This window comes from Xenopus tropicalis, chromosome 4 (genome assembly GCF_000004195.4).
Source record: "Xenopus tropicalis strain Nigerian chromosome 4, UCB_Xtro_10.0, whole genome shotgun sequence".
In the NCBI taxonomy this organism is placed as follows: domain Eukaryota; kingdom Metazoa; phylum Chordata; class Amphibia; order Anura; family Pipidae; genus Xenopus; species Xenopus tropicalis.
In genome coordinates this window covers 59,692,434-59,717,850 of record NC_030680.2, presented here as the reverse complement: position 1 = coordinate 59,717,850, position 25,417 = coordinate 59,692,434, and the positions used below count along the sequence as shown (strand labels likewise).

Below are 25,417 nucleotides of genomic sequence, written 5' to 3'. Positions count from 1 at the left end.
CTGATTAATTTTCTGAGTTTTAAGTTTTTTTAGCCTTCAGCCGTGTTTTATGAGGGGGCCTCTTAGAGTGCATTTCAGTGCCTCCCATTTCATTAGTGGGGAGGTGTCGACCCCCAGATGGTCTGTTTTGAAGTTTGTTTAAGTTCTGCGAGGCATGTTTCGTCTCGTAGCCATGATTCGTTAAAACGCCATGTCCACTGGCGATATGGGAGGTCCGGTATTCTTATGTTCATATGTATAGGGTTGTGATCTGAGTTGGTATGAGGGCCTTTTTCTGTGTGGGAGACCCAATTTAGTATGTGATATGTAATCTAATGTACTGGTTGAAGGGGGGAGAATAGTAAGTGTAGTCGTTTGTTGTGGGGTGTTGTATCCTCCAAGGGTCTACTAATTGTTGTTTGTTGAATATATTTTTGGCTTGTTTAAGGTTCTTAAGAGGAATGCTTGATTTACCTGTTGATGTGTCTTGAGGTGGATGGAGGGCCATGTTGAGGTCTCCTCACAGGCAAGTGTTTTATTTTCCAAATATAAAACCTATAAGTATTAAAAGTTCATAGGATCATTCCACTCAAGTAAATGTTGGGCTGCACAGTCATGTTTCTGTGTTTCTCGGCCATCTGAAAAATGCTAGCAGATGGGAAAACAGCAGCAGTTTAAACAGCCCTTTTTGCCTGCCTCTGCTTCTCTTAGGGGCAATATGGTGCCTGGAACTCTGCCCAGAAATACTCAAAACACTCTCTAGCCAATGCACACAATGGCTGCTTATAAATGTAAACTGCAGGAAAACTAACAAACAATAATACTGGAAGTGTATCATACACAAGCAATGAGTAGCACTGTCTGCTGTAAATTCAATATAAGTATTTCCTAATGTGGGTTTCAATTTTAAAGGTGTACGTAACCTTTTTTTTCTTTCCATTAGACATATGTCTAAATGAGGCTCTGTTTGGCAGTACCACTTGTTTTTATGCAACCAAAGCTGCTTCCAATCCAAGAATTCAAAAATAAGCACCTGCATTGAGGCCCTGGCATTTCAAATACACCGTGGCCCAAATAGACCACACCAGCCCAACTGTCTATGACATCTTACAGCAGCCCCTCTGGCTGTTGCCAGAACCCACAGATTGCCAGTCTGGGCCTGTGTGGAGATGATACTGACTATGCCTGCAGAATGAGACATACTTAAAGGACAACTAAAGTCTAAAAAAAGAATATGGCTAGAAATGTTTAGCTATCTGTTTTGAGCCCTTGTACCAGCCCAAAGCCACCAAAGCTCTATAGAAATAAAGCCCCATGCCCCTGAAGATGCCCACAGTAGCTCTCCATCTTTTTTCCTGCCCAACTACTGCACATGCTCAGTCTGCTCTTGGCTGATGTCACTGACCTGAGCTTAGGGATCGACCCACAATATTCTCCTTTCCCCTGCCTGCTTGCTCTATTCACTGCTTGTTCCCTATTAAACATGCATACAAGCCAACCAATCACAGTCCTGTCTGGCTGCTCCCTAAAAAACTAAAGTCCTGCTCTGGCACTTTGAGCTTGGGGCGAGACTTTAGCTGAATCCTTACTGTGTGATTTTTCTTTCCACCTTGTAATGATTCCAAATATTGAGCTGTGTTACAAATATAAGTTACAAAGGTTGGAAACAGAGGCAGAAGCTGCAACAAAAGTTTGAGTCACTTTGCTATTACAAAACAGCCCATCTGGGAATAAATTCTCCCATTGTAAAGGTTTTTCTGTATTTAATACAGTGACTGTATATGCACCTTACACTCCCCCCCATGGCTAAGGTACAGAATTTAGAACTGGGTCTCGCTGATTTTTTTTTTTTTTTCTTTCTTTTTGTGCGTGTTATATACAACCACACAACAGACCAATAACTTCCCTCAAAGTGTTTATAAAGCCAGTTGCACGGGGGTTTGTGTGCATTACACATGGGGAGAGGCCAAACTGTGACCCTCTGCACAAACACTATGTTCCTTCCCAGGCATGCTTATTTGCATATGCAAAGTGACTGACACTCAGTTCAGAGTTTGTGCTCTCACTATTATAAACAGGCTGTGTATGAAACCCCCAGTCTGCTCAGCTGGCCTTTGCTTTGGTCAGTGTAATGCAGGTGTCAGAGAAAGTTGGATCAGAATGTGTTTTGGTTAGAAAATGGCAGAATTATCTCCTGAACTGATATTTTATATAATGTGTATAATAGGGCAGCACTAGTTTATATGTACCTGTACCCATGATGCACCTGTGTCTCTGTGCCAATGGGATCATTTTATGTTCCACCCAGTTCTCTATGGAGGTTGAAGAAAAACTTATATACACAAGAGAATTGACCAATGAGAATTCTAATTAGGTTCCCAGCACAATATCAGCTATTCTGATCTTATCTTACATATAGAGGTAATTATGGCATTTTCCCGTCATTATATGGCACAGGAATCAGACATGGGGATAAAGGGACAGACTTGTTCAGTGCTGGGAAACTGTGCTTATTGCTCCCAACTCCAATTGCAGGAACAGAGAACAGGGAGCCGGATTTACACAGATCAGTTGGAATTCTCATTGGAGGATTATTTTGCATATTTATGCAGCCACTGGCTCTGGAGAGCTGGGAGATGTTTCATTAAACAATGCAAAAAACTCTAAACACCACATTACATTACATGGCAACAAGGGAACCAGTGCAGTCAGCATATTATGATTCTTATTATTAATCAGCTTCTATGGCAGATATTACCTGACGTGCTGTTAGATAATTTACTACGTTCCCTAAGCTTAGCCTCCCAACAGCAGCATAGAGCAAACTGAGCATGTGCAAGCCCTAAATCTTGAAAAGATGGTTTAGCAAAGTAACAAGATGGCAGCCCCCTGTGGACAACTTTGAAGGCATAAATCATGACTTTAATTAGGCTTTTCAATCCCTGGGCTTGGGCAGTAAGTTCATAATGTTTATATTTATGTTCATTATACAAAATACAGCATTTCTAATGATTTTCAATTTTAGACTTTAGTTCTCCTTTAAACTTCTAGCACTACTAGGAGCTTTATCTCAGTTGCATTTAGAGGGCCCTGGTTTTTCCATCCCCACAAATACAATGCAATTTTGCGCCTGCTGATGTGCCAAAACCACTTTGCTTCTTTCTGTCAATTTCCCATTTACTAAGACCTCAGAATAATTACCCATAGGAGTTCAAAAGCATTGCCCTTAGTGCTTATTATAAACTTGTGCCTGGGGTCTTGCTGTGCTCTGCATTTATCTGCCATAGGGCAGATGGTAAGTACATCTCTCCACTGCTGTCTGAGTAAGACAGTGCTCCCTAATTTGTGCAGGGGCTGCGTGCGTTTAGCATCGCTGTGTTCATGAGAGGCAGGCAGGGGGAAGTACATAGGCGGAGGGTGACTTTTTTGTTTGTTTTTTTTAGCTAAAATGCTTAGGATGTAAAAGTATTTATACGTGCACTTCTGTGAGGGGATCTGCAAACATTTGTGTTTGTGATCAGTTAGCTTAAAGGGGTAGTTCACCTTTAAATTCACTTTTAATATAATGTAGACTGATATTCTGAGACAATTTACAATTGGTCCTCTTTTATTTTTAATGGTTTTTCAGTTATTTAGCTTTTTGTTCAGCAGCTTTCCATTTGGTAATTTAGCAGCTATCTGGTTGCTAGGGTCTTATGTACCCTAGCAACCAGGTAGTGGTTTAAACAATAGATGGAAATATGAATAGTTAAGGGGCCTGCATGGAAAAATAAATAATAAAAAATGATAATAATAATAATAAAATTAATAATTTTTGGCCCCCATTTGAAAGCTGGAAAGAGGCAGAAGAGAAAGGCAAATTATTCAAGAACTATAAAAAAAATTAATTAGGCAGGCCAATTGCAAAGTTGCTAGGAATAGGCAATTTTATAACATACTAAAAGTTAACTTAAAAGTGAACCACCCCTTTAGATGTGTTTACGTTAGTTTTATAGCAAGAAAGGCAGGGGGTACTGACATCCCAGGCACATTATATACAGTGAGACGCAGTCTGTATTTACAAAACCAGCACATTATATGCAGTGAGAAGCAGTGGGTACTGATGGCAGATATTCAGGCCCTGGCACTATAACACTGACATTGATACACAACATTGGCTCCACTGTAACTAACTAGAAATGAACAAAACAATAACAAACAAAAAAAATAGTAAGTGCAAAAAACAACAACAACAAATATAAAAGCACAATGAGCTTTTTCAGGGGGAAAGAGTTAATTTACCATCCATCTGTTAGGACAGGTGATAGATTAGTCAGCTAGTGATTCAGCCTTTAGAACTGTATAGTACCTGTGGGAGTGGGATGAAATCTGCAGCAAAAGTATACAGAGCAGAAGCGCATGTCAGGGTGTAAAGTGTAAGAAACATGGTGGATGTTGTTTGCACTTAACTTTAACATACTTTTAGGTTTCCCATTATGTTTTCTTAGGGGCACATTCATGAAAACACGAGTTTGAATCCCGAATGGGATAAATTCGGATTGGATACAATAATTCCTTAAGATCACAAATATCACGAATATGCTTACGAAAAAAATGTATTAGTCAGGATAATATCGTATTGGCGAATTATTCGTACCGAATAATCGTAAAATGAAGGAAAACCTTTCCGACTTTGATCCTTCTGTGCATGATTTTGGAAGCCTCCCATAGGAATCAATGGCACTGTGCAGCTCCAACCTGGCCCAAGGAAAGTCACGATAATGAAGCTTGAATGAATTTGAAACTTTCGTACTCGGCGCGACAAAACAATTTTGTCGTACAAATTTTGTCGCAAAGTACGAAAAAGTCACCGAAAATATGCTCGGAGCGTTTGTGGATTAGTAAATGTCCCCCTTACTGCAACAATATAGCAATGGAAAATATATGATGAGCAATGGCACTGCGCAGAAAAGACAAGCCATTTTTAAAGGGGAAATAAACCTTTCTTAACTCTGGCCACTTTGCTCCTTGTAGCTCTCCAAAGTAGGCATACTAGTTTCAGAATCATGATGAATGATGAATATCATGATGAATATACATTAAGAAATCACCCTATTAGTACTAATAAATCTTGTGCATATCTAGCACATTGAGATTACTGTGCAGTTTTACCAATGACATATACAGTTTTGTTTAATTGTTCTAAACTAGAAAAAAAAACTGAATGCCTTCAGCAACAATCATGTAAGCACTCACCTGTGTGTACAGCGCTGCAGAACATACAGGTGCTGTATATATATGCAATGGAAATAATAAAATTATAGTAATAAAAGATATTTTTATCAGTGGGTCATCTTGTGTCAATAGGGCTATGGGCATCTGGGAAGTTTTACCCCTGTATGTAATCAACGGCGCTAAGTTTGCCCAGAAGCAGTAACCCATAGCAACCAATAAGATGTTTCTTCTTAACCAGGTGACCAGTAAATTATACCTTCTGATTGGTTGCTATGGATTACTGCTCCTAGTGCCTTTTATTATATATCCCCATTAGTGTGCAAGGTTGCTTTAAGAATCCATCTCTGAAGTTGGTGGGCTACATCACCCAGCATGCTAAAACCTTTAATCATATGATTAAATATGCTGGGAGTTGTAGTCTTACAGCATTTAGGTGAAAAATTGAAAAGGAAAATTAATCTCCTGTTTAATTGTAATTACAATGATTTAATATACAATGATTTAAGCTCTTTTGGGCAGGGCTTTCTTTACTTCTTGTATTGTTTTTTATATATGTTTTCTTGTATGCTTAATGTATACACCCATTTACTGTACAATACTGTTGAATATGTTGGCCTTTTAAAAATATATGTTAATAATAACTAATAATAACTATATATCCTTGGACATGGAAAGACTGGGAGATAGAGAGGATGCTTGGGGGCTAGGCATTGTCTATATTGCAGAGTAACATGACTCAGTAGTACAAGCCTGGCTTCCAGCCTACTCACCCCCTTACCGGGCCCCCACCATCCAGCTGCTCTCTCTGGTTCCTAAATGTGTGACTCATGAGCCGGCCCCTTCCCGTCCCTTGGGATGTCCCGGATTGTCTGTGTCATGGACTAGCAGCATCTAAGTACTCACTAACTCCCCCCAGAGCAGCCGCTTGTCTTCCCAAGAACCTTATGAAAGAATAAAAGATGCTTTGTTCCAAATGGGCGTGACTGGTAGGTGAGAAGATCTGCAGGATCCAATAAGCATTTGTCTTAAGCCCATTAAATTACTTTGGACTATTCCTTCATAATGCTGACAGGATGATTATAAGGAAACATTGCATCACAGTATCACAATAATTAGCCTTTCTTTGTTCTTCCACTATATGCTAATTATAGAACACCATTCTCCTGTATAACAACAGAGATTTAACAAATTAGAGAATACCTGTCTATAATGGTACTGCCCATCTTTAACTCTCACTCTATACAATAGCCCACGGTACCTGCCATAATTTCATCACTGAATATTTCTCAGTATTATAGTATTTCTGTTCACGAGAAAATGTAAGCAATCAAGATGTCCAACCTTCAGGTGTTTAGCTATCATTAGACTACAACTCCCAGAATTCCCAGAGCACCTTCCACTGTTGCTGGATGCTGTCAATTACAGTTAAGGAACAGATTGGGCAGTTGATAGAAATAATTAGGCAAAGCATATTCGTTTCACAATGCAAATCTAATTCACCAGTATGAATTAGTAGGTAGCATTGCTGTCTTGCTGACCAGGACACTATTTGCAATAAGTTTGTATATTCTCCCCATATCTGTCTGGGCTTCCACCACTTCCCAAAAACATGCTTAATTACTTGAACCTAGTGTATGTGATAAGAAATAGCATGTTTGCTCTCTGTAAATAATGGAAAAGGATTTTGACAGCAACAGTTTTTCAGGGACAATTTTGACAATAAGTGTTTGTTTTCTTTTTAATGTTCTATTAAATTTAGTAATACATATATATTGCCATAAAATATCCTTTCTAGACAATCATAATAATCTGCATAGGGTGGGGGAGCTGTCCTACGGTTTTCCTACAGTAACGTTGAATCCATACATTTTAGTGAATGAGTGGAAACCCGGGGTCACATAGTCACAGATATTGGTCGGATGGTTTTCGTCTAATAGGAAGACTATTTTTTTAGAATTCATCTTTGAATAGCTATATCAGACTTATATACATGGTTTGAACAATTCCCGATTTTGAAAAAAAAAACCACAATTAAATGACAAGTGTCCCACTGACTGTTACAGGGCCCCTTTGAACATCACAGGTAAAGTTTAGCAGGATCCCTTCTACTTCCCTTCAGGATACTTCAGGATACTTCAGGGGAGCTATCACAAGATCACTTTGACTGAAACATTTTATATAAGATCATATATGCTTTTTCTGTAGGTCACACTACAGGGACTGTTACAGGGCCCCTATATATAACACTACAGATAGACTCTCACAGGGCCCCTGTATATAACACTACAGATAGACTCTCACAGGGCCCCTGTATATAACGCTACAGATAGACTCTCACAGGGCCCCTATATATAACACTACAGATAGACTCCCATAGGACCCCTGTATGTCACACAGGAGGGTTACAGTGCCACTGTATGGTCTGTACACATTTCATAGAGTCTCTCACAGGACCCCTCTTTATCACACTTAAGGGAGATGGTTCCCTCTGTACATCCCACCTGCTCAGAGGGCTAAATGTTCAAATCCTAATTGCAAGGCAAGATGCCCTGAAACATACAACTTATCTGTGTATTTACAGAGGCACAGTGTATAAGTACATATTTCTCAGCATTTAGAAACAGGAGAAATCAGGGTCAGTTGATGACTAGTATCCCTCCTGCCCATCTCTAGAAGGGAGTCCTATGATGGGACCTGTACAACCCAAATGCTCCTGTCATGCCCTCCTGACAGGGGCCCTGAGCTCTCCCTGACACTGGAGGACATATTGACTTCAGTCATTCTGAGGCAGCACGCCCTTAATGTTACAGTGCAGCAGACTCCGCAAGTTAAAAAAAACAATCAATGCAGTTATGTGTTTTTTTTAACCTACAGTTCCACTGCCATTCCTGAACTACAAATCCCAGAATTCCCCAACAGGTGAGTACAGCTTTAATGAATATACTGCCATAAGCAGAGGTTGAGGAGTAACCGCGCTGCGTGTGAATGTGACTGCAGAGAGGAAGGCGCCACAGTCACACCATGTTGTGACCCCCCCCCCTCTCCGTGTGCCAAGCCGAGTACTTTCTCTCCCGCTCCCCCTTACTCCCAGCCGCTCCCTCTTCCTACTCACAATCGCATTGTCATTTGCCCTCTCTCTCCGGGGGCGCGCTCTGGGCGTGTTGAGCGCGTTCATGCGACCGGTGCTGATGCTGCAGCAATGTCGCAGTGTATCGCAGACAGATTGTGATTGGCCGAACTGGGCGGTGACAAGAGGCTGCAGGGTATAAAATCCTGACGCTTCTTCTTCGCTTCCCGTGTCCGCATCCCGAGCAGAACCGAGTCACAATGAGGGAGATAGTGCACATCCAGGCCGGCCAGTGCGGCAACCAGATCGGGGCCAAGGTAGGAACCCACTCACCCCTTAAATACCGCTCTTCCCCCCATAAATATTTCTATTTCCCCTTGTAGCCACCTGGGTCCTTGTACGCCACCTGGGTCTAGGCACTGAGATAGGCAGCTCTATCAAACTCTAATCCTTGACAAAATGAGATGCATATCCCCAAGAACTGTATAGAACCCACTGAGACCTTTTAAAAATAAAGGGTGGAATTCTAATCTGTAGCTCCAGTCTGTTCTTCAGTGCATTGTGCTGGGAGTTATAGTTCAGCAATAAGGGAGGGTAACAAGTTGCCCATGCCTGTATCTTTGCTGTGTAAGCTTCTCCCCATTAGTGTCACTGCACTGGTGGGACTCTATGAGCAATAATGATTTGCACTGCTGCTTATTGTCTGTCTAGAGGGATTGATTAATTTCAGTATTGATGTCCCACCAGTCTGCCTGAGAGCAGAAGCTGAGAGCTCAGCATTGCAGAGCCACACCCATCACTGCAGCACATGAACAAAGGGTGGGCTTAACATTGCTGCAGAACAGGGGCACACAAAGGGACTGGGACACACCAGGAAGTGCTAATGTACCTACTGCCCCTGTTCAAGGGCAGACAGATACACAGCTACATGCAACCTGCTTTTGATGGAGTGTTGTCCCACAAGGAAATTTATAGAGCACAAGGACATGCCAAGCTAATTGGTTTTTGTTACTGTACTTAGTGTCTGGCATGGAGTGGCATAGATAGATGGATATATAGATGATAGATAGATAATCAGAATTGCTAAATTGCTTTTTTTTATGCTGACCTGGAGTGCACTGCCAGTGTGTGAAGTTTTATACAGTATAGTAGTTCTGACCTATGTAATATTTCAATTAATGCAAAAAAAAATATTCTGTTATGTTGAGGAGCAAATCTCATCACCTGTTTCACAATAGCTAAGCAATGCACCGTTTTGTCAATGGCAGGGAAAGGGTGTACTAAGGTGGGTTATAACAAAGACCCTTCAGGCATGAAATATACCTATGGATTTTTTTCCTAGGTTTCAACTAAAAGTAATATTTTTTTTGGTGCAACTGTTTTATTTCAATGTCTTTCTTGGACTTTGGTAGAAGTCTTTTTTCTTTTAGTGGGGGAAAGAGCTGAGAGAATGAAATCATTTTTAATTAAAAGGATCAGTGAGATTCCATTTCTGTCAGTGAGAGAAGGAAGGGGGGGGGGGGGCAGGAAATCTTTTACCAGAATGTACTGATTAGGGCATTAGTATAGAGGCAATAAATAGGCACTAAATATCCCACAGGAGATGAGCTGTAATTGTGCTGTTCCCCGGAGCCAAGCAATCTGTTCATGATAAAAACAGAAACATCATATGATAAAACCAATATATTCAGGCACAGGTTTGGTTGCCAGAAGATGATAGTATATACACAATTCTAGAGAAATCAGGCCTGCATTGTTCAATTGCACTGCCCCTCTCTGTCCCTGCAGTCTCATCCCCCCAGGATAACATGTAGCACCGCTCAGAGATGACATCATCCACACCACTAATTTTATTATGGGGCGAGACAAAGAAATCCGAGCCTGGGTCTGGGTCTGCCAGTCACTTGTTGGCAGGGGTGTGCCGCACCTCAGTCATTGCTAAAATACAGAAAATAAAAGATTCTACAACATAATTACTAAGGTGGTTAAGACTAGTGAATTACTGAGATCATAGTGATTTAAGCAGGTTTCTTTAAGTTAACCGAAATGTCACACCCTTTGTGACAGATGTTGCTCAGTAGGGAAACTGACAGATGCTGGTAATCTCTTTGCAGACATCAGCAGGTCCCTGGAGCCTGGAAATTAGAATGTTAGTGGCCACAGCAGGTCTTGTTTTGCCCCAGGGGCTTCAGTAATGCAGGAACTGTAGCCACATGCTCTCTCTGAGGATATCCAGAGCCCACTATTTGTCTGTGCTTTACGAAGTGCCTCATCTGAAGCTCTACCCTGTGACCATGGAAACAGGCCGATTAGTATGAGAACAGACTGCGCCACACCCTCCTGACTTCAAATAGACCAAATGTGAACATTCTTCCAGCATTCTGACATTTCAGACATTGGGCATGATGCATTTTCACATTTCTTTCCACAATTGCCCTTGCTACTGCATAAACTACAATTCAGCGTCATATTACAGGAGCAGATTTATCAAAGGTCAACAGGTTTTGCTGAAGCAAATTTGTTGATTTTTATCCACTTTCTTAGCAAATCCTATTTCTTTACATCCATCAAAGGCCTAGTTGCCAAGTGGGACCCTAGCAACCAGAAAAAGCACAAAAAGCTAAACAATTCAAAAGCCACAAAAATGAAGCCAAATTGCAGATAGTCCTAGGATACCTCTGCCTACATCATACTAGATGTTAAGTTTTAGCTGACTACCCCTTTAATTCCCATGATGAACAAAATGAATGGTATATACAAAGCACTTGAAATGTAGCCCTTGGTGAAGCTGAGGTAAAAGAAAAAGGTAGTTGCTTGTTTTTTGCAATGCAGCTATGAATGTTGTGCCTCAAGGTATAACTCTTTTGACTTTTAGAATGAAGTGCAAAGGGTTGTGCTTTATATACAGAAGGGGTGGCAGGTAGGCAGGACATGGGTGTACAGATCTTACATTTTCATGATATCAGCCACAAGAGATTTGCCATAACACTGGAATGCTGAAAATTAATGTGCATTGTGGGGAAAAAATCCCTGGTTGATGGCAGTTTTTTGCTCTTGTTTATTTAACAAGCCATAATGATTTAATCAAACAAACTGAAAGATCCCTTTATTTCTGTTTAGAACAAAATTTAAGTACAGGTATAGGACCTAATATCCAGAATGCTCGGGACCAAGGGTATTCCGGATAAGGGGTTTTTCCGTAATATGGATCTCCATACCTTAAGCCTACTAAAAAATCAATAAAACTTTAATCAAACCCAACAGGATTGTTTTGCATTCAATAAGGATTATTTATATCTTAGTTGGGATCAATTACATGGTACTGTTTTATTACTACAGAGAAAAAGGAAATCAGTTTTAAAATTCTGAATTATTTGATTAAAATGGAGTCTATGGGAGATGGGCTCTCCGTAATTCGGAGCTTTCTGGATAACGGGTTTCCGGATAAGGGGTCCGATACCTGTACCACAGACAGCTCCAGTACAAAAGCTTCCTTAGAAAGTTACTGTAAATTAAAGGGAAAATCTACCTTTTGTCATCAGTTGGACTGACCTGCTTGCATAAACATCTGAACTTCCAAAAATATAATTATATATAATTGTGTACATGATTCCTCTCACTGTAAAAAAAAATAATACTTTGATGAACCATTTCCCCACCCCCCTTATAGGCTCACAGTGTAATTCAGTTATCCCAAACCAGTGGCTCAGGGGCAACATGTTGCTCATGTTGCTCACCATCCTCTTGGATGTTGCTCTCAGTGCCCCCAAACCAGGTAGTTATTTTTGAATTCCTGACTTGGAGGCAAGTTTTGGTTGAATAAAAACAAGATTTACTACCAAATAAAGCCCCCTGTAAGCTGATAGTGTGCATAGAGGCTACCTGATAGCCAATCTTAGCCCTTATTTGGCACCTCCATGAACTTTTATGATGCTTGTGTTGCTCTCCAAGTCTTTTTCCATTTGACTGTTGTTCACGAGTGACAAAGGTTGGGGACCCCTGCTGTAATGCAACCTCTCCCTTACCTTGTTATATGATGAAGTCATAGATTCGAGGACTTGAAAGAAAACAGGGAGGCTTGAAGTAGCAGAATCCATCAGATTGTCTCAGAATAGCACTCTCAATATCATACTAATTGTTAATTTAAAGGTGAACAACTGCTTTAATGCATTATTATATTAAGGCTGACCTGTTATTTTTATTTGCTGTTTCCTTTCCACAGTTCTGGGAAGTCATCAGTGATGAACATGGTATTGACCCATGTGGAAACTATATTGGAGATTCTGACCTCCAGCTGGAGAGAATCAGCGTCTACTACAATGAAGCTTCCTGTAAGTCCCCCCACCCATTAACCTCCTTATAGAGCTGGGAACAAGGCAGATTTCTCAAGTAATAGATTGTGTCAAGATCTGTAAAGTAGAACACACAGCTCCCAACACTCTCAGGTCAGAATTCAGGATACTTAGGGCAAACACAACCTTGATTCTACTCACAAAAATGTAAAGGACCCATTAAGTCCTGAAAGTGGAAATTTTAAAACATTTCAAGCAATTTTCTGTTAAACCTACCACACACAGGTAACCAGTGGCCTTCCAGATGTCGTTGAGCTATAATTCACATTGTTATCAAAGATGCTGGGGACTCTCATCGAGGACACCTGGGAGCTTGCAGGTTGTCCATACTTAAAGGAACAGTAACACCAAAAAATGAAAGTGTTTTAAAGTAATTAAAATATAATGTACAGTTGCCCTGCACTGGTAAGTTTGCAACAGAAACGCTACTATAGTTTATATAAATAAGCTGCTGTGTAGCCACGGGGGCAGCCATTGAAGCTGGGAAAAAGGAGAAAAGGCACAGGCACATAGCAGATAACAGATAACCTTTGTAGAGTATAATGGGGTTTTATCTGTTATCTGCTAAGTAACCTGTGCCTTTTCTCCTGTAAATGGCTGCCCCCGTGGCTACACAGAAGCTTTATTATATAAACTATAGTAGTCTTTCTAAGGAAAACACACCAGTTGTACCAGTACAGGGCAACAGTACATTATATAGTAATTACTTTTATACACTTTCATTTTTTGGTGTTACTGTCCCTTTAAAGCTGAGGCTCAGTAATATTCTTGCACTGCAGCCATCCACTGTTTCATCCCTGGGCAATGGATAAGTAAACTATTAACAAATGGGTCTATAGGGCAGGGCTACAAACTATTGCAGGTGTTTCTTTATGTGATACCATTTACCACTTGCTCATATATCTCCAATGAGCACCAATGCTTACTTGGTACATCCTGGGAGAAATCAGTGACAATCATGAAAGAATGATCTACTCATAACTCTAGAAATATTTCAGACAATAAATACAACAGTCTTCTCTTCATAGAATGGCCCTTGATTTCTTACTCATTACTAATAGTAGTGCTAGTTATTCCTTTTGTGGAAGTCTACTTCATGGTTTCCCAACACAGTTGCACTGTTGCTTAGATGATTACTGCCTATATCATAAGTGGATGGACAAAGTAGCTGTTTACACTCCATGGTATTCATTGGATTCTGGTAGTTGTTGTTCAACAACCTGTGATTGTTCAACGATGAATTATACTGTACATATAAGTATCTAAAGATATCCATATCGATTTTACTTACAGTAGCAACAAGACGGTCTTGCTACTGCGTATTATTGGTACTTGATGCTGCCGTTTTTCATTGCTTTTGCAGCACACAAATATGTTCCCCGGGCAATCCTAGTGGATTTAGAACCAGGAACTATGGACAGTGTCCGCTCAGGAGCCTTTGGACATCTTTTCCGACCAGACAACTTCATATTTGGTATGTAGTATTGTGCAGAACACACCTTTTATCATAGCTGATGTACAGGGTGCGCATTTAGTAATGTTTTTTACATTAGGGTGTAGTGGCACTGATCAGCTTTGCTATTTGTACACTTTTATACACTGACAATGTGGTTACATATACAGTGCTTAAAAAAACAGTATTATACAATTGTACAAAATTGACAATTTTTACTTATACAATACCAATATAAAGGGGAAAAAATAATTTGCAAATGTTTTTATGTTTTCTACAAAAGAAGTTAATAATTGTTACACCAACACAGATAAAGAATTATTTTGGATGTGGTAATGAGTGGAGATCACATCTGGTGCCGGTGACAGAGCTATTGTAGATAGATGTCTCTTCAGTACATAGATGGTTGCATTGTAAGATTAGCAATAGAATTTTTAAATTAAATTTAAAATTTGACTCTTTCTCTCCATTCAGGACAGAGCGGTGCTGGTAACAACTGGGCAAAGGGTCACTATACAGAAGGAGCTGAATTGGTGGACTCTGTGTTGGATGTAGTTCGCAAGGAGTGTGAGAACTGTGATTGTCTTCAAGGCTTCCAGCTCACTCATTCTCTGGGTGGGGGTACAGGCTCTGGAATGGGCACTCTTCTAATAAGTAAGGTCAGAGAGGAGTACCCTGACCGCATCATGAACACTTTTAGCGTTGTCCCTTCCCCAAAAGTATCTGACACAGTAGTTGAACCATATAACGCAACACTTTCTATCCACCAGCTGGTGGAAAATACAGATGAGACCTACTGCATTGACAATGAGGCTTTATATGACATCTGTTTCCGTACTCTCAAATTGGCTACTCCAACCTATGGTGACCTTAACCATCTGGTCAGTGCCACAATGAGTGGAGTGACAACTTCCCTGAGGTTCCCTGGCCAGCTCAATGCAGACTTGCGTAAGCTAGCAGTCAATATGGTACCTTTCCCTCGTCTGCACTTCTTCATGCCAGGGTTTGCACCACTGACTGCCCGTGGCAGCCAGCAGTATAGGGCACTGACTGTTCCTGAGCTCACCCAGCAGATGTTCGATGCCAAGAACATGATGGCCGCATGTGATCCTCGCCATGGGCGTTACCTAACTGTAGCCACTGTCTTCCGAGGACGCATGTCTATGAAGGAAGTGGATGAACAGATGCTTGCTATCCAGAGTAAGAATAGCAGCTATTTTGTGGAATGGATCCCCAATAATGTCAAAGTTGCTGTCTGCGACATTCCACCCCGTGGCCTCAAGATGTCTTCCACATTCATTGGCAACAGCACTGCCATTCAGGAGTTATTCAAGCGCATCTCTGAGCAATTCACTGCCATGTTCAGGCGCAAGGCTTTCTTGCACTGGTACACAGGAGAGGGCATGGATGAGATGGAATTCACAGAGGCTGAGAGCAACATGAATGATCTGGTGTCAGAATACCAGCAGTACCAAGACGCCACCGCAGAGGAAGAGGGAGAAATGTATGAAGATGATGAGGAGGAGTCTGAAGGTCAGGGGAAATAAGGGAACAACTGCAAAGCCAGAGAACATCAGAAATAACTCCCCGCAGGTTTAGGAAGTCCACTCATGCTACATGTGTTGCTTCTAAGTTAGGATTATAGTACCCTCCAGTTTCAGAACCTGTGTCTCATTCCTCCATTCCCTTAAATTATCTTTTTGCTGCCAGAGAGCAATGCAGTATTTAATATGCGCATAGCTGGTACGAAGATGAAGATGCTTATTTACAGAGGGTCGATGTACCTTGCTGAGCAAATTGGGGGACATTCATTACTAAAAGGCGCTGCTTAAAAGGTTTTGCACCTTAAATAACATTTTAATGCTTGGCTGTTTCGTCAGCAGAGGTGTTTACAACAGGGGAAGTGTTTTTGTGATAGTAATTGAGTCTAACAAAGGAGAAAGCTTTTAAGGATAGGAGTGGCAGATAATAGTAGGTTTGTATTGACTAGTGTTTAAGCATATAAACCTCCATGCTTGTGTTTTAGAGGAGGTTTCCTCCCCTAAAGAGCTTAACTTTTAGGCAGAGCAGTAGGAAATATGAAGGTAGCTGTAGGATGTGCGCATAATGTTTTCTTGGAATCTGACGGGATATTTTGTGCTAATAGAAAGTTATGAACAGTTACAGCACCGACTGAGACTTACACCGCATAATGCTCAAGCAGCAGAAAGATCTCCCCTGTCTTACATACACATTTGTTTGTGTCTTACATTTCTATCTGTTTTGTCTGATATCTTTTCATGTGTTCTGTTTTACTGAATTATTTATTTTTAAATAAATAAACTTCCTGCTGTTCAACATGTGAATGTGAGATGCTTTTTCTAATTATGGAACAGGCAGCTATGTGTTCTTTCTTAATTACTCCTTCACAGCAGAATATCAGATGATCAGCATCCAGGCTGCATTTTCATATTTCAAATGAATCTAAGACCAGAGACACCAGTAACCATTCAGAAGCTCAAGGGCCCCATCCTCTTAACAACAAGCTAAACAATGAGGCCTTTGTTATGCAGGATGATTTTTCAAACCTATATATATATATATATATATATATATATATATATATATATATATATATATATATATATATATATATATATATATTTAATAAAAAGGGAACCTGGAATTATGGTAAAAGCTTGCTTTACATACAGAAGACACCCAGAATTTCAAATTATATGTATTACAAACATTTTAGAAGGTGTGCTGAGTAAGAAACTTTAGTCTTAAAGACAGGGTTAAGATATCATGTTTACTCTAGTTCACTCTAGTGTAGCAAATGCTAGTAAATCTGATACCATTTATGGTCAGAAGGAGAGTCCTGCATTAGCACAGATTTATTAGAATAGTGACAAAAGTCAGTATGGCTAAAGGAATATTACTGGTTTGTTGGAGTTTTATCTATGCACTTTTGCACTATATATGTATATATATTTGTTCTGGGGTATGGTAAAGGCATGTTTCTAAAATAGATTAGTTGGTATATTTAGCTGGCATTACAGTTTCAAGATTCAAAGAGACTGCCTGTGACATCACCAAAAAGTTGTGACTATGGAACAAAACAACATCTGGCTATATTTATTTTTATTTATCAATATTACTTAATAATTACATAATAATTACAAACAATTAGTGTTGTAACCTGTCCAGTTTTGAAGAAGGTTTTGACCTGGACAGCCCCTTGAAACTGGGCAAACTGGGCTGTCCAGGTCAAAACCTTAAAAACCAGGCAGAAACCCTCCAAATTGCGTCCAACAGATGCAATAACCCTGGCCATGATGTCATCACATGACAAGAAAACATCACATGATGATGTCGCGGTTTGCTTGATGAGGTCGGCAACCCACGACACCAACATCATCATGCACATCCATTTGTCTGTGTTTAAAACCCTGAAAACAGTGCAAAAAAGAGATCCATGGTTAAAATCACACTTCCACTAGCAGGCCCAGAATGGGATACAAAATAATCCCTGGCATTTCAAGTCCACAGAAGCCCTAAACAGCCCCCCAACAGCCCAATAAATAGTGACTGTCTATGGCATCTTATAGCAGCCCCTCTGGTATTTGCCAAAACCCATAGATTGCCAGTCCGGGCCTGTAAACAAGTCACACAGTGCAATGAATGTTCAACATGTAAAGCAAGCAATTTTTACGAATTCAGAAGTGAAATAACAATTAAAATGAATAAGAATGCAAATAAATTGGTACAAATGTAATAACATCACTGAAACTAAAGGCAATTGCACATTGTGATTAATGTTTACCCTAGTCACACTGGCAATAGAACATTTTTGGAAACACTTGCAGCAAAAAATAGTTGACATTTTTGCACATTTTGGTACATATGGATTGTGGGTATATGAATGATGTGAGTGAGCAAAAGCCCCCCCCCCCCCCCCAAAAAAAAAGATAGAAATATGTTCTTCATCTTCTGTTTATGTATAATATTATTTCTTTCATGAAAGAACATCAGGAAGAAAAAGTGGAAGTCCTCTATTCTGGGCATGTGTAACAAGGGGCAGCAGCCTCCTGATGGTTTAGGGAGAGCCTAGGCCAAGAGACCATGCTGTAAGGGACCAGGCTGCACTGCACACATGGAGTCTAACCCATTGATTTCACAGACCTGTTTTAAAAGTACTGTGAAAAAGTCTATACGAGTCATTCACATTTGTAAGTGCAGTCAGCAAAGTGCTATTTTGAGCGCAATCGCTGTTTTTATCCCACAAAGCAGCATTTTATAAATAGTACTTTCTGTGCAAGTGCATACATTTTGAAAAAAAAGTTTTTTAGTTACAAACAACCCAGACAAAGACAGCAACGCAATGTACACAATTCTTTAATAACACTAGATGGCAATATTCGACTTTATGTACATTTGTGCCATTTTCACCAAATGGTTTAAAAAGACTTTCTGCTGCCTCGAAATGGGAACCTTAAATGAATTGTTGGTACTATCATGTTTAAACTGTAAGGGCATGCCATACTAACCATCTTCTTTATAGATTCAGGACCATGATATTATACTAGATGTTGGATTGCCCTGTGATACCACTCGCCCAAGAGATGGTTCTGTCCCAGCACAATCCTCCAGAGCTGTATTTAGGTCCAGTGCTGCCCTAGGCACTAAACTGCAGCCTGCCCCTTTCCTTTGGCAATCAGAGCATGCACAGGGTACAGGGTGTGGGAAATCATGGCAATTGCACTAAAATTGCACATTTACTGCTCCTTAGTAAGTGATTATCTTAGATAGTGCTGTTTTATTTTCCCTCAAAGGAAAGATTTCACATATTTATATATTTTGCACAGTGTAGTATTTATTTTGTACTTATTCTGTTACAGTTAAACTCCCACCCTCGTACACATGTAGTGTTTGGTCTCTGCAACTTCAAGGTTACGCTTAGAACACTGGCTGAAGATCTGCATTTTTCTTTGCATATATTTTTCTTTGCATATAAACATACAAAATGAAGGCAGAGATCTTTCTTTTTTTCCGAAGAATAATAATATAATTTTAAGTTGTTTGGGAGAAGTTGCTATAAGGTGACTGTCTTATTTATCCCCTTCCTTGCTTCTTTCTCAATGCAATGTCCTACTGCATTTTGATCATTACTCGGAGTGGCAATTAAGGCTCATGCCACACGTGGCGTAGGGCTGATTTTTTTGGCAAGCGGAAAAACGCTTGCCAAAAATTCAGCCCTACGCCTGCTACTTGTGCCTGCACCCGAATAAATGGAATACGCTCGGGTGCAGGCACATGTAGCCGATATACGCATGAAAACGCGGGAGAATGCAAAGTCTCGCGTTTTAATGCATATATCGGCTACATGTGCCTGCACCGAGCGTATCTCATTCATTCGGGTGCAGGCACAAGTAGCAGGCGTAGGGCTGAATTTTCGGCAAGTGTTTTTCCGCTTGCCGAAAAAATCAGCCCTACGCCGCGTGTGGCATCAGCCTAAAGATCACTTCCTGCCCCAGAAGCCCCAGTTAGCACCTGTCCCCAGTCACCTGTATAGGTGATTGATTAGCCCCACTTTCCATTCAACTGAATAGGAAACTTTCTGGGGCAGGTACTAGCTTTTGGATCACAAGCAAATTAAGAGTGTGTTATATTCTTTTGCTTCATTTGCATTGTTTAAATATCATTCCTTTTTTCTTGTCTTCACTTTCCTCTTTTTCTTTTCCCTTTCATTTGCCTTTTTCCCTTTTTTCTTTGACAAGGAGGAAGGTTCCATTTTTCTCCTTTCTTCTTTGGTCTCAGTGACTTGCTCTATAAATGGTTTAACATCCTTTTCTTGTAGCTCATTTTCTTGTTTCTCTTGAAGCATCTCCTTTGGCTCATTTAGCTGTGGCTCTTTAAGGCTGGTGCCACACCAGGCGTATGGCGTATATTTCCGGCAAGCCATATGCACCATATGTCCCCTACCTGTGCCTGCACCGGGGACTGGATCATGTAGCCGATATCCACATAAAAATGCAAGAGAATGCAAAGTCTCACGTTTTTATGTGTATTTCCTTTTTCCGCTTGCCGAAAACATACGCCATATGCTATGTGGGGCATCAGCCTAATGGTCACAGGATTCAGGTCATTTTCCTTAACTACTTCTGTGTTTATGTCAGAAGTCACAAGTTTAGTTAATTCAAATGCTCCTAAAACATAAAATTGCACTGGTTCAATAAACTGTTCTTCATAACTCAATAATCAGCAATACAGTCCTTTTTGTAGCACAATATGATTCTGTATAAGTTTAGGATTCAGTTGAACCAAAACTAAATGTCATAAACATGAAAGCACTGGACAATTGAAGGCAAGTCGTATGTTTGGTTTTAGATAAACCTGTTGTATTTGCAAATATATAAAAGACAGTTGCAGGTAAATCAATAAGGGACAGTGAGTTATCAATTACAATATATATATAAATGTGATTGTATTCTTCTCATCGGGGATTCCACTGCAATTAAAAAGAACATTTTTACTTTTAAACTATATTAAGACTCATGCACAGTAATATTATTCTAATCGGATACACCCTAAATTATTTGAAGGGGCATTATGGCTTACGGTCTGAAACCCCTCACGTAAAATATGTAGGTTATTTTGCTTCACTACATCTTCTCCACATTCTTTTTTCTGGTTTTTAATATTTTTCCTAGAACAGAATAGAATATATCTTTATTGTCATTGTCACATAGTAAACAACGAGATTTAAAAGAAGCAAGCAACAACTCAAAGCAGTGGCATAGTAAAAGATAATATCAGTCTACTGTTACATATTTAAAGCCATAATTGCTCTTGGATAAAAGCTGTCTCTCAGACGATTAGTTCTGGCTTTAAGGGCTCTGGCACACGGGGGAGATTAGTCGCCCGCGACAAAACTCCCTGTTCACGGGCGACTAATCTCCCCGAGTTGCCATGACCCGCCATCCCGCCGGCGAACATGTAAGTCGCCGGCGGGATGGCACGGGCCGCGTCTGCCATCCCACCGGCGACTTACATGTTCGCCGGTGGGATGGCAGGGGTAGGCAACTCGGGGAGATTAGTCGCCCGCGAACAGGGAGTTTTGTCGCGGGCGACTAATCTCCCCCGTGTGCCAGAGCCCTAAATGCTCTATATCTCTTCCCTGATGGCAAGAGCTGGAAGAGACAGTGGCCAGGGTGAGTCGGGTCGTGTGCAATGCCCAGAGCTTTTTTCCGGCAACGGGAGATGTAAATGTGTTCCTATTAAGCAGAAGAAAAAAATGATAAGACGAATAGAACCCTCTGCTTCTACTTTATGTACCACAGTTTGCACATAAGCCACTGAGACACGGTATTTGGTTTTAAAAGCCGATTGTTCATTGGTTGTGAGAAAGCTTTTATGTGTGCAGTTTATGTCTTTAATTAAGACATCGCTTCAGCCCAGTATACACAATATATTAACAGCTTCTGATGGTATATATATTTATAGGCTGAAATATTTTTCATCTAAATATTGGATGTGTCATATTTATATTGATGTTCAGAACTCATCAGGCACAATAAAGAATGTTTAAAGAATGTTTCTTCACCTGTGTGGGTGGTGTGGTATTGAACCCTTTAAGCCTGCTTAAACCCAATAACCAGAGGTTGCCTGGGACCAGAGCTCTACTGTTTGCTGTAATTGCGTATTCGCCAATAAAAGGGAAGTATAATCTAATTTTTGATTACTTTGGTAGTCATTTGTACATAGACTGGAAAAAAGAAAATAACTATTTCTTACATCAAGCTTGCATACACACATTTTCTCATATACATGAACTATTTCTATTAAGTTGACCATAAGTACCATGAATCATATGTGTTTTAATTACCTCAAAAAATTTGAGCTCTTTCAACGTATCAATTTTTTTCCTTCACCAAAACAAAACGATATGAGGCAAACCATATTTTTGCCGTTCAACAGAATACAAGTAGGTCCAAAGTGATCCAAAATATTTTTAGTTGTTACTGATGTCATTGCATGATAGTAAATAAACCTATTGGATTCAGTGGTACTTGGATCAACTAGTTCTATTATCAAACAATATCCATCCTGTCCATAATAAAATTTAAGATTATACTGCACTCTATGCTCTATGACTTTCAGGTAGGCTTACAAGTGTATTTTTACTCGTATGAAAAATATTTTGTGTTGCAATGCTAATTCAGGGACTGAACCCTTATCAGTCATAGAAGTATTATATAGAAGTATTATATCTACATGCATGTTCATGTGTTTTTTTTTTGTCTGCATTAATAACAATAGCAAATTCAGTATTCTTTTTCAAGAGATGTTTTAAACATATGAATGTATAAATGATGTTAAAGCAACATATCTTGCAAAGAATGAATATGCTTCCAAAATGCAATGTTGCCTTTATGTCATACTTAAGTTTGCGTTTGCATATTTTTATAAAGTATACTTGAATAAAATATGTTTTTGTTTTTAGCAGGTAATAATAAACCTTTATAATGATGCACCAGTTATGGGTGATCCATACCCCCCAACTGTCCCGATTTCGCGGGACAGTCCTGATTTTTATGGCGCATCCCGCTGTCCCAGATAGTTCCATGAATGTCCCGCATTGCGGGATGCGCTGGCTGGAGCCAGACATTCCGACTTCTCCTGCGGCTTCTCTCCTTATGCGGCTCCTTATACAGTGCGACAGGCCCTTTTATAAGGTTGGGCCTGTCACCGCCGCACAAGGAGCCGCATAAGGAGAGAAGCCGCAGACGAAGGCGGAGCCCTATGGGGGGTACTGTGTATAGAGGGCTACTGTGTATGGGGGGTACTGTGTATAGGGGGCTACTGTGTATGGGGGGTACTGTGTATAGGGGGCTACTGTGTATGGGGGGTACTGTGTATAGGGGGCTACTGTGTAAGGGGGGCTACTGTTTATGGGGGTACTGTGTATAAGGGGCTACTGTTTATGGGGGGTACTGTGTATAGGGGCTACTGTGTATGGGGGGATACTCTGTATGGGGGCTACTGTGTGTGGGGGGCTACTGTGTGGGGGAGCTACTGTGTGTGGGGAACTACTGTGTATGGGGGGCTAGTGTGTATGGGGGCTACTGTGTATGGGGGTACTGTGTATGATCCCACCATTTCATCTATATAAAAGGAGTATTTTTTTTAATGGGGGTGTGGCAATTGGGGCGTGGGCACAAAAGTGGGCGTGGTCAAAAAATCTGCATTTTTCAAATGTTGGAAGGTATGGTGATCCAGTACAGCAGGGGTTAACCTGCATAACTGTGCACCCATTCAGTGGCTAGTACTTCAGTTGTGCACCCATAACACACCCCTCCTTGAATTTTAAATGTTGGCATAAAACATTTTTTTTTTTAATTATGCAATTCTAATCGTTTCAAATAACCTCCCCATGCAGTGCACTCAGAAGATAGTCTTGAAGATAGTTACATAGTTAGTTATAGTTACATAGTTACATAGGGTTGAAAAAAGACCTGTGTCCATCAAGTTCAACCCATCCAAGTAAACCCAGCACACCTAACCCACACCTACCAATCTATACACTCACATACATAAACTATAAATACAACCACTAGTACTAACTGTAGATATTAGTTAATGCAATTTTTCTTAAATTCATTTAAATCCTTGACATTAACTGGTTACAGCTAATGCATTCATCAGCAGGGCTTACACTATTTTTTACACCCACATTATCTTGGTCATCGTACTGCACAGTACTGTAAATCAGATGAATTAATTTTTCTCCTTCAGTATTCAATGTAAGCGCAGTTATGTGCCTACAGAAAGTTCTGTTTCTTCCAGCATAACCTCTTCTGGGCAGGGCCCTGTTTACCTCTTGTATTTGTTATTGCTTGTTTTAATTTATACACATAATCATTTTACAATACTGCAGAATATATTAGCATTCTAGTATTGGGTAGTCAATGTTCTTATGATAAATATATGTGCAAAAAGCTAATGGCCAGCACTGTTTAAAAGGGGGTCTATATGACCCCCTATTAAACAGTGCTGCAATACTGCATAATAAAATGTATGTTATCAAGAGAAAAGTCTTAGGTTTCTGCATATGTCAGTGCTCCCGTGTACTGCCCACATGCGTCAAGCACAGCAAATTATCTTTTTCTATTGTGCACACGTTGACAGCAGTAACTTATGGCTTAACTTATGGCTATTGTGCATGCACCTTTGCATCTCATACTTGTGTCTATTGCATATGCACATTACTTTATTGCATTGGCACATGCACAATACACCAGTTTTCCAAATGCTCTATGGCAGGGGTGCCCAAAAGGTAGATCGTGGTCTACCAGTAGATCACTTTAAAGTTTCTGGTAGCCCTGAAGGTGGAATGCAGTGGGATGACATCCTGCCATTTCATTTTTAAAGTTTAATTTTTATCTGGAACTTTTGAGTGCGGCTGCTCAAGCCATCCGTATTTGTAGTTTCATCCCAGTATAGAAGATTGTCCCCACCGCTGTAGATATTTATCCCCACTTTATATATGTTTCTGTGTGCAGACTACAAAGTGGGCCATGAAGAAGGGAAGTAAAAACTACTACAATCCTTTCACATTAAACTTGAAGTTGGCACTTGAATAATGTTATGTGTGACTTTGGCATTGCATTTATATATTGATATGTGTATTTGTTAAACATCAATTGATACTTTTTCTTGCGTATTGCGCCAAATGATAGACGTCGCTCTATTTTAACTGTGGTAGATCTCATGATGGAGGCCAGGTGGCAAGAGTAGATCTCAGGGTGACAAAGTCTCGGCAACCCCTGCTCTATGGTGGTTCTGCACAAATTTCTAATATTAGGTAGAATTGCAACTAGTATTTAGCTGCAACCTTAAATCTAAACCCATACACCACTCTAGGCACAAACACTGCCCTAAACCTGGCCCAAACAGGCCACTAACCTACCTATCAGCACCACACATTGCCCCCACCTACCACTCATGCACATAGCCAGAGGCCCACATATTTGATCATAAGAGCCGAGTGTTTGTTATTAGTTGCACAAAAATGTAGGTGCCACTAATTCAACATGCCAGTGGAGATAAAGGATCTTTCTGGCACCATCCAACCGTGTGTGGATGGTTGCACCCAAACTCAGCACACCCAAAAATTAAAAAAAATAAAAAGAAACAGCGAACAAGCAAAACACCTTAGAGCGCTGAATGCTGCAAACATAAACAGCCACGGAAAGGCCTGTATATTTAAAACGCTGAAACAACAGCGTCTTTCAGGCGCAATATCTGTACCATGTGACGATGCTGATGACGCCTCGCGTCACATGTTAGGGACGTCACCAGAGGCCGATC

General features: G+C 40.3%; 1 protein-coding gene across 1 annotated transcript; it reads left to right on the top strand.

The window, feature by feature from the left end:
- Positions 1-8,500: 8,500 nt before the first annotated feature.
- Positions 8,501-16,406, top strand: tubb3 (tubulin beta 3 class III). Its single transcript, NM_204077.1, has 4 exons — positions 8,501-8,577; positions 12,483-12,591; positions 13,976-14,086; positions 14,540-16,406. The coding sequence occupies exons 1-4, from the start codon at positions 8,521-8,523 to the stop codon at positions 15,610-15,612; spliced, it is 1,350 nt and encodes a 449-aa protein (NP_989408.1). The 5' UTR covers positions 8,501-8,520; the 3' UTR covers positions 15,613-16,406.
- The last annotated feature ends 9,011 nt before the right edge of the window (positions 16,407-25,417 follow it).